General features: G+C 42.2%; 1 protein-coding gene across 1 annotated transcript; it reads right to left on the minus strand.

Moving 5' to 3' along the window:
- Positions 1-138: 138 nt before the first annotated feature.
- Positions 139-8117, minus strand: rlbp1b (retinaldehyde binding protein 1b). The gene is made up of 8 exons (XM_040133361.1): positions 8063-8117; positions 6531-6570; positions 4968-5096; positions 3968-4172; positions 3062-3240; positions 2283-2441; positions 1721-1831; positions 139-1182 (listed from the first exon to the last, which is right to left on the minus strand). The coding sequence occupies exons 2-8, from the start codon at positions 6540-6542 to the stop codon at positions 1054-1056; spliced, it is 924 nt and encodes a 307-aa protein (XP_039989295.1). The 5' UTR covers positions 6543-6570; positions 8063-8117; the 3' UTR covers positions 139-1053.
- Positions 8118-10703: the final 2586 nt, after the last annotated feature.

Raw genomic sequence — 10703 nt, forward strand, 5'->3', positions numbered from 1 at the left:
AATATTTTTCACAAACGTTTACGTCTGTTTATTTTAAACTGATCTAGATTTTACTTTTTTTTTTTTGAATTTCTAGCTTAACACAAAGAGTACAACTTATATTTATATACAGTTTATTGTACATTTATTGACATTCTTATTGGTGCACCAGGTAGCACAATGGGTAAAACTTTATAATATTCATATTGAAGAACAATCTAAAAAACACAAGAGACAGGCACTTGTTGGAATATCAGCCTTGTACTGAGACGAGAGAGACGGGGACCAGAGAGAGGAAACTGAGAAATCTGGGGCCTGCCAGTGTTAAAACAAGCTGCGTGAATGAACTACGGTCAAAACAAAGCACAACTTAACAGGGGAGAGAGACAGAAAATCTGTGTGTGTGTGTGTGTGTAATAAAAGGATTGCTGTTTCCCAGTAAACTCCGAACACACCAAAAAGTAAGCCTTAAAGCACCTCCTGCACAAAACTGCTTTATTGTGCTGTGTGAAAATAATACATTTGACCTAAAAAAAATAAAGGTACGTTAATGGTCATGGGGATGAATGACCTATTAAAGACCATTTTAAGACTAAGAAGTTTGATTTTCAAACTATATAGGTATTAAATTGGATCAATGGTTGCTTGGAAGGTAGAAGATTATTCTTAAAATCTTAATATGCTTTGGAAAGCAATCTGCAATTTCATAAAATATATGCAAATAGTGGTCTAAAATTCTGAGTAGAGAACTGGCTTTGGTCGTCAATGCTAAAAAATTAGCAACTGTAAAAAGGTACTTAAGAGATAAATCCAGTGGCTTAATACAGAATACTGTAGAGGGCAGTAACGAATGAAGGCTGACTGTAATGGAGACCGCCTCGTTCCCGTTTGATTGTGCTTTGTCAGGACCTCTGGTAAACAACATCACTTGAGGTTCTCACACACTCACGACTTTCATTTATACCTTTCTTTCTAAAACCACACAGCTAGATTGGGCTTTGAGTCCCCACAGTCTGTGGGGTTTGTGATATATATAATGGCTCTTTGTCTGTTCGGCAAAGGGATGGAGGTTGTTTAGTCGAACAGCTTGGCTGCTGTAGCCTTGCCGTCGTACTTGGCGCCTTTTCCGTCAAACTCGGCTGGCAGGATGTCAGCGTCAAACTCCTTGTAGTAGTTTTCCAGCTCGTCTCCGTGGACGAACACCTAAGACGAGCACAGCGGCTGTTAGAGTCATTTGAGACTGTGTATTTCCAGTACCCACTCATTCAGTTTGGAAATGACTGGTGATTTAATTTGAGTTGGTATCTACAATACCCTGAGGTAGCAATACTCCATAAAGCCACTAGTTCACAGACTTCAAGTAGCATTTTGGGTATTGTGATCATGGGAGTCAGCAGCCTACAGTCTGCTTTGCTAATCATAACAAAATGCAACACTAATATCAAGTCCGTGAAACTCCACCAGTAAAAAGCAACATCACATGAAAGATTTGAAACCAGCAAATTAGAGTAAAATCTGTGTTAAATCTTAATTTGAAAACCAACATCCAGGTAATAAAAGCCTCTGCTTTTTATGTATCTTATTACAGAAGTGCTGCACTGAAACCAGGTTCGACTCAGTTTTGACTTTTTCCTCTATCATGATTGCATCTCACAGACTGAAAGAGGGTATGGCAAGAGGCGGCAGTAGTTGCAGTCACATTAGCCTCATTACTATTGAATCGGCTTTTCGTAAAACTCACTCTCTCCAGCAGCTTGCTCTTCATGAGTGGTTTGACCACGTTGTAGGTGGTGGTGAAGTACCAGGGCTGGTGGATGAAGTGCACAGCTTTGAAACGGGCAGGGAATGAATCCTGGCGGAAAAGAAAAAGTGAGAGAGTTTGGTGATGTAACTCTCAATAAAAGCGTCAGTGAAGAGGAGTCCTGAAAGTGGAAGGCCAAAATGTGGAGTATTCAGACTTTCCATGAATATTTCTTTTCTCTCTCTCTCTCTCTCTCTCTGCTCTTCTGGAACAGTTCAAGGTTAAATGCCTTGCTCAATGTCTATCCTGTAAACTGCAACCAGACGTGAGGAATAATCTACACGATCTTCTGTGAGGAATTAGAAAACAAAAACATATTTTCCACTTAGCTCTAGATATCCAGTTACGCAGATTTTAACTTAAACCATTAGGGTATGAAAAGTTAAGCCTTTTGAAAACCTAATGCAAACTCGGCAATTTTTCATCTCTACAAAATTCATGTATCCTACCCTCTAATGTCTGTAGCAACCAGCTAGCCCAGGGCAAAAATTTGTTTTCCCACCTGCAACATGTCCACCATCTTTTTGAGCTCGGTGGGTTTGATTCCTGACGCCTGCTGCATGGTGAAGCCCTTGAAGTTCTCGATGATGCAGAACCCGTTGATCTGAGTCTCTTCGTTCTCCAGCAGCTTCTCCAGGATCACGCAGTAGGCACGTAGGATCTGAACACACACACACACACACACACACACACACACACACACACACAGACGAATGCCATTTTTATCAGCTGAGTTCATTTAACCTGTTACCAGACAACCGCATTTTTGTGGTAAAAGCGAGAAAATAATGTACTGAAAAGTAATAAATATAAATGTAATAATGTAATAAAAAAAGTTACGGTTCTTCAAGCCTTTTGATTACAATCATAACCCTGGTGTCCTTTGAAAGGTAAATTTTACAAACACGAAAGTCAGAATGAATATATGAGATACTGAACCAAAGTTACAGAAGCACACACGGTAGAAATGTGAATTTTTTTTTGCATTGCCTTTTTTTTTTTTTTGGAGCCATAGCCATGAGTCTGAACCAATTCTGTTTCCTAAAATTCTTTGCACAGACAGAATAAGGAGACTTAGATCTTTCAAGCATTGTATTATTTGTCACTGTGTCCGGTACAGACCAAAACACACCTAAAGGGGCTCCAGCAAGGCCAAAGCATCCCAGGCGTGGCACGGTGTCTCTTAAAAGGTTAAAACCGTGTTGATATTTCTAATCACATTTTCCGTGTCCCGTTAATGTTTGAAGGGTGGGGTGACTGTGGTCACCCGGCACTTCTTACCTCATCGAAGGTGATCTCCTCGTAGTCCCAGTTCTCGATGTTGAAGAGCAGAACCACACGGCCGTATTTGTCTCTGCTCTGCAGGATGCCGGGGTAGCCGGCCTCGATGGTGCTGCGTACGGCCTCTGGGGTCAGATTCTCAAACAGCTCAGGGTAATCCTTCCTGAAACGCACGTAGCCTGGATAGAGACACAGGAGCGGATTCTAGGAATTTGGGATTTTTTTTTTTGCTATCAAGCACTGTTTGGTCCTGTCATCCACTGCCAATATGACAGGAGTCCTTCCAGCAGCTGTGAAATAATTGTTTTCATTTGAATTTAATGGCACTTTTATATATTAATTCATAATTCAAAAGCCAAATTTTAGTGTTTATCCGATTAATGAAAAGATAGGTTGGGTCACTGTCTTCGGGAACTGGTAATGCACCAAAAACTATTTAATCAGGCAGAGTTTCAGTGTCTCATGATGATCTAGATGCTGTTTCAAATGGTCTTTTTATGCTGGTAAAAAATAATATCTGAAAACACAGGATCCCTGTCAATTTTTGGCGTGACAATTATCAATTAAATATTCACATTGGTATAAGCCTTCAAAAGCCTGTGTCATCTGAAGCCTGTCCCTTTCTTTTCTGTACAGATTAGCTGCTGTTAGAGAGCTATGATGCAGTGTCTGTCCCTTGGTTTGTAGAGCTGCCAATCATGTCAAATCAAAACAACAAAGCTTGACAGAGTCATTATCATCCATACAGATTGGCGATATTTGCTGTTGCTTTCTTACATACTAAATTGGACACTGGAAGTTCAGATTTTCTCACTACTGGCAACATAATTACAGCTTTTATGGGCAGAAGAGGAAAAATTCTGTCAGTGAATCGGCCATTTTAAACCGTTCATTTTCCTGACATACCCTTCATGAGGTCGTAGGCTCTTGGCACGTCGTACTTCCTGGCGCGGATGAAGCGGACCAGCAAGCTGTCCGGTTTCTCCCCAAAGGTGTCCTGCACCCCCTTGGCCAGATCGTCACCTGCATCTGCCTTCTCCTTGATCATTCCTCGCAGCTCCTTCACCGCAGCCACCCGCTTCTCATCTGTCTCGTTCAGCTCGTCCTTGGCCTGCAGGGGGAGCCGGAACAGACAGTTAGCTCTCATTTTACATTTATTTATTTACTGATTTATAGCTCCTGTGTTCTTTCAGCAGACAGATGGCAGTAAGATGGATAGGCTAGCTGACCAGAGTCTGCATGCTAGCTACCTGAGTTAGCTACCTTGTTAACTGAGTTAGCTAACTTATTAGCCTCCTCTCTCCAGCTGCGATGGCTTTTCCCTCATGTTTGTTGTGGTTTCTTACAAGAAGATCCGTGTAACTAAACATTTGTCGTGACTGTACTGGAAGCTAGCATGTTGCAAATGTTTGCTAGCCTGCAGAGCCAGGGATTCTTAATTAGCCTGTGTTCGCTGATATTAAAATTATTAACTCACCTGTCTTGGAAAATAATCATATCGTGAACATATTTATTCTATAGGTTCATGCAGTTTGACATCTGATCCATAAAGAACAGTGATTAAAATGTTAAAAGACACAGCTAACCCACATAGGTGTTTTCACTTATTCTGGCTAATTAGACCTCTTCTGGTGGCAAAGTTGTCCCCGAGCCAAGGTAGAAATTACATTTTAGAACTGATTACAATGATAAAGATGTAAGTTAAACCCACCTTAACAGGTGCAGGAAAAAAGTAAAAAGGAAGTCAGAAACACCCACACAGTCCTAGGAAGACGTCCAATCAGGTAAAATAAGTGAGAACACCTATGTTGGTGTACTGTGGGTGTATAGGGGGCCTTTAATGTCCTGACGTGTCTGAACCTGATGCAGCCTGGTGATGTCTCTAAATGTTTGTCCGTCTGGGTACCTTCTGCCTGGTGTGGTCTGGCAGGCTGGCGCAGGGTCCAAACACTTGCCCGTGGTCCTTGACGGTGAGACGTTCCAGCTTAGCCCGGAGAGCCTGCTCCTCCTCCGACACCATACGGTAAGTTCCACTCTGAGGAGAGAGGGTTGATGGCATTAACGCAACAGACAACATCCCATAATCTGCAGACACAAACACATATACAACCAGGTTTTGTTTGAAATTCTTTGCTACGTGTGCCAATTCCATGCCTGAGTTTTGGCACCAACACCAAAACAATATTGTACTTTGAGGATCGTCAAATTTACCTCAAGGGGCTTAACAATCTGTACAGCATACAACACGCTCTGTCCTTAGCCTATCAGACTGAATAAGGAAGAACTCCCCACAAAAAACCCTTTAAGCCCTGTTCCATTTAACAAAAGAGGCCAAACTTCTCAACAGCCATACAATAATTTTGCCTCAATAAAATAAAGTCTAAAATGAGCAAAATTGTGATTTAAATCAGTTAATATCTGGCTGAAGAACAAGAGAGCAAGTTGTCAAATCAGTTTTCACTACTTGGCGCGACAGGCGCATTTCAGTCATCACCAAATAAAAATCCTAGCTACTAGGACAGAGGTGGTGGTGAAGACCCAGATTCCTGCTGTTTGTTTTTTCTAATACTTGCAGGCAACCTAAGTTAAAGTTAAGCAGCATTGAATGACATAGTGCAGGTACCTGTCTTTGCACTGCTCTCTCTGGATTGGAAGCTCAAGTTCTGCCGTTGCGCTTCCGCTGTTTTTACAGCGGCCATTTCGTCATAGCAGGAAGAGCACAGGTGTAATTAATATCATTAATAATAGATGTATTCCAGGGCTTTAATAAGTGACATGGCCGACTGACAACGGCCTGGTGGCACATTTAAAAATGGCGCAGCTCTATCATTAATGTTATTAGTTACACCTGAAGCTTTTCCAGCTAAGATGGGGCAAAATGTATGTTGTGAAAAAGACCAATTAATGAAGTGGTAGCAGGCGTTTTGACGGCTGCCCTCGAAAACTTTGTTCTCCTGTGAGCTTAGAAACATCCACACTTATTTGTATCTGCAGTGATATACTGTACCCTGTAATCCTTCCTGCTAAATGCCTCACTGTGTCAGTGTAATTCGCACAAGACTTGGTTGTGCTGCGTGAAGTTTACAAGTCTAATCTATGTGAAACAATATGCCCGTCCACCACTGTTGCAGGACCATAATGAATAGGCCTCATTGTTTGGTTAATCTCCCTCACATGAGTCCAGCAAAGCTTGTAAATACATTGTGGGGACTACCAGTAGGCCTGAAGCAGGGATCAGAGATTAGCAGCTAAGGCTACTGTAGCTGTTGAGGGCATCCATAACAATGAGCTTTGGTCTTGAGAAATGTTGAGCAGCCGCTGAGTCCTTGATATAGGAAGATGAATGGGTATTTGTCCCGTTAAAGCTCGTGTTGGAGACACATTTGTAGAATATCAGCAGTGATTAGTTCTAGTCGAGATAAATCTCATCTTAACAGTTCTAAATAAAAGTTAAGGTGCAGGTACTCACAACCACAGCCATGTGTTCTGCTCTTCAAATCAGCTCCGTGCTGTGTGGGAGAAAATGAAAGGGAACATGTGAACCACATGAATCTCATTAAAACAAACAAACAAACAAAAACAAAACAATTGACACACTGTACTCCACATTAATCCCCCTTCATCCCATCTGCTTTGCTATCACAGGGTACCTTCATTGTGCTATATTTAGCACTTTCTCATTCCTTAATGATTTATCAGGAGATTTAAGGTCAAAAGACTTTTGTTTCATAATCAACAGGCTCACACTTGCTGTCAAGGTTTAAACTCTTTAGTATCATGTCGATAAATTCAGTGTCTTTAGAGAATCAGTAAAATATACAACCACTTGTATATTATTATTTGTTTTTTTTAATTTTACGTTAGTTAGGTCGAACATTTCTTCGTACTGGTTGTTGCAGTATGGTCTTGTTCTCATACTTTATCTAGAGCTGAAATAATCAACCTATAATTTGATTAGTTGACCGCAAGAAAACGCATCTGCGACTATTCTGATACTCGATTCATCATTCCTGGAGCAAACATACCGAACGTGACCTTTTCCAGATTCTCATCTGTCAGGATGTGTGAGAGTAAACTGAGTATCTTTGGGTTTTGGACTGTTGGTAGGACAAAACAAGCAAACTGAAATGGTTACACTGGGCTGTGAGACATTATGATGGACATTTTTTTTTTTTACTAAACTAGACCAAAACTCTTAATTGGGAAATAATAGGGGGATGACTCGATGACTCTGAATTGAGTGAAATATCAAATCCAACAGGGCTTTTTTTTTTTTTTGCCTGCAAAATGATTCCAAAAGGAAAGTCTTTCATCTTCTGCATCATTTTACACACATTTCTTTGTCACTCGGCACCTGATATTTGATATCTGTGATAACTGGTAGTGCGGTTTTGACGTGCAGACAAACCGACACATTTCCTCATACCGATTTCAAGTTAATCTGTCTCCCACGTAACGAAATTTGCAGCCTGACTGCTCCTGAAATGCCATCGGTTAGGAGCGACTAAAAAATGTTTCGTCTGTTATGCTGTGGCTGTATAGCAGACTGCTGAAGACTGCTGCCGTCAGATTTACAGGTACCTAGTTAATAACATGGGGCAAGCCGCTTGGTGAACAGTTACATGCAGAGCTGCAGTCGCATGGGCGCTTGCAATCTGGGGATTTTTGACCACAGTGGGAATGTAGCTCTGAACCTTGCCAGTTTTAGTCCCATGATGCACCTGCTGAGCGAACTGTTACCAACAATAATCGTCTAGATTAATCAACTAGATTTAGCACTCAAATACCACAAGATGCATATAGGATAAAAGTAGTTTTAGAAAATGAAAAGCAGCCAAATATCCACATATTTTGGTTTCATGCCACTGTAGATTACAGCGCAAGTGTCCCTGGTCAAAATTGCTACTCAGCAGCTACAGAATTACCCAGCAAGGTTGTACAGCATCCGAGGCAGAAAAGAGGCTGAAGCAGCACGTCAAGCATTGGAGCCCGAAGTCTTACCTGGGACAGATGTGAGGTCGCTGGCTGGGGAGTCGCAGGGGTCTGTGTGGAGCAGGGTGGACGGGACCTATGATTTGTAGCGCTGGGATTAGTGGCGTCACAGCAGATTACACACAACAGATTTCTTTTTCTTTTCAATCAGCATGAAAGTGGCGGAGGGTGTAAAGGAGGGGGAGGACACGGGGGGAGTGATGGTGACGGTTTTTGGCCAATGGTGGAAGTGCTTCCATGATGAAAGGCAGGGTCAGGGCACATTTTAGATGATGTAATGTTGGGTATACACTTTAGGTAAGAGATGGTTTAAGGGGCTGGAGGGATTTGACTACATTCCAAGGAGACTCGGATGAAGTGAGAAGTGACCATTGTGACTGCTGATTCCCACTTTGATTTCTGCCACGTGCACACGCTTGGGGGAGAGGAGCGGTGGAGTCTATGTTCAGATGCTCTGTTTCACATGTTCAGATGCATGATGGCGGGAATGTTGATGTTGTCAGGCACCTAACTCTGCCACCAGCAATATTTTCTCGAAGGCAACGGGGTTAACTGTCTGGCAGTAAGAATACATTTCTTTTAATTGTATCTCAGTTGTCTTTCAATTCAAAGATATCACTAATATCACGGAATTCTAAGCTAAGTATTTCTTTACTTGGCAATCTTATGGCAAAGATTTGTAATCAGGTGTCTATCTCTCTATATGAGTAAAAATGAATATTCATCAATTGAAAGCATCCCAAACCCCTCTTAGAATAATTATATTGTGCTGAAAGAACAAAAATAATGAAAACATACCCCAGTAACAACCGTTTATTATAAACTTTGCCAAACTCTTTCAGCTCATTGCAGTTAACAAGAGCAAGTGTTGTTAAAGTATCGCACAGTTTAGTCTGATGCAGCCAGATTTGGCATCCAAAAACACGACGGGAAAAAAAAGCAAACCAAAAAAAGGGAAAATACAGCAGGAAAAAGTTGCTATTCAGCAGGTCAAATGTGTTACAAGGGTTCTGCGCTCAGAACGCCTCACAGACCATCGGATCTTTGCTTTAAAACTAGAAATCCTTTGCTGTGATGGAGGAGGAAAGCTCCTGCACACATGCACGCAGGCAACCACCACCTTCGCTACGAGGATTTGGATTTAGACTTAGGTGCATTCATATCACTAAACATGGACCCTAAACTATCCGCAATTCCCTGTGATCAGATTATTTCTCACGTATACATTATGTCTCAGCACACAGAACATACTGACACTGTGCACGTGCCAGTCACGCCTGACAGTTACGCTGTGGCGTGTACGCCTGTGTGTGTGTGTGTGTGTGTGTCAGGGCTATTGTGAGCATTAGGAGCGGAGAAAAATGTAAAGGTTTATATAATGTGATCGGCCCTTCATCACGTCGCGCACACGTACTCAGTCGTTCACGTCTAATCACAACTGAGTGAGGCCGAGTTTTAAAAAAAATCTCCAGATTAATCCCAATTGAGCAACGGAGAGGTGTGGATGAAAACACATTAACAAAGAGGTGCCGGGCAGTAAATGCAGCAGGACACTAATCATAGTACTTGCTGTGGTCGTTGGGTGAAATATTATTTTGATGATCTTCTCTGTTTTATCTTTGATTCAAGATCCATTCGCTGCTTTGTGTGCTGGGAAAATTTTACAGCCTTTGTCTCACTGTTGTAAAACAGTGGAATATACTCAAGACTCATAAAGCCATCAGCAGGGGTGTAGGTGTCCAGTTATGAGGCCCCTTGCTATTTCCTTCTGTTCCCTACAAAAGACAAACTTCTGCGTCTTACCCGCCACACATTTATTTATTCATCAACTGTACACGCCTTTACTGAAAAGCAGCCCCGCGCTAAAACAACACAAAATGGTACAGTGGCTCTCCGGGCAGGTGTCTGTACACCGAACAGTGTATGGACCCGCAGCGGGTAGTTCTTCTGTGTAGGTCGAGGTTTTGTAAGTTGTCCATTTTCCTCCCTCTCACCCTGGGCTGCACTAACGTCACTGACACACGTTTTCCTCCTGATGCAACGATGAAGGGGCAGGCAGCCGACCAGTAATCTGCTAAATCGGGCCTGATCTGCTCAAGAAAGCGATTTGGGAAACAAAATTAGATGGATTGGGCAAACAATGCTCCTCTCTGTTCTCTCCCTATAGCCTGGGCTCTGTTCAGGCATTAGACGTGTGTGCGTTCGTTCGTTTGAGTGAGAAGCAAAGAATCGGAGGCACAAGGACAAAGCCACATACAGAGCCATGGAGCATAACAAAATGTACAGCTCCACCTGCAGCTCACTGGACTCCCTGTTTAGTCTAAGTTAAACTGTATGCTCTCTAGTATCATGCCCACGTCTTTATACCTATACAACCTCACATGAAACAACCACATAAAGCTGCGCAGCATTTCAGCTCAATGACTCACATGGCTGCGAGTATTTGAGACACCGGGACCGAATTGGGGATCCTTGGAAAGAAGAAAAACATGGTGCTTTTGTGTGACTAGATGTCTTCTCTGTAGTGACATATCAAACTCTTTTTGCCAAATGAATTGGGTGTACAGGGTCAGCTCACCTTTACCGCTGTGGATTTACTAACCTACGTGGACATGGCGCCATTCGATGATTTCACATGCTGATCCAGTGT

This window comes from Xiphias gladius, chromosome 8, assembly GCF_016859285.1.
Source record: "Xiphias gladius isolate SHS-SW01 ecotype Sanya breed wild chromosome 8, ASM1685928v1, whole genome shotgun sequence".
NCBI classification, from domain to species: Eukaryota; Metazoa; Chordata; class Actinopteri; order Istiophoriformes; family Xiphiidae; genus Xiphias; species Xiphias gladius.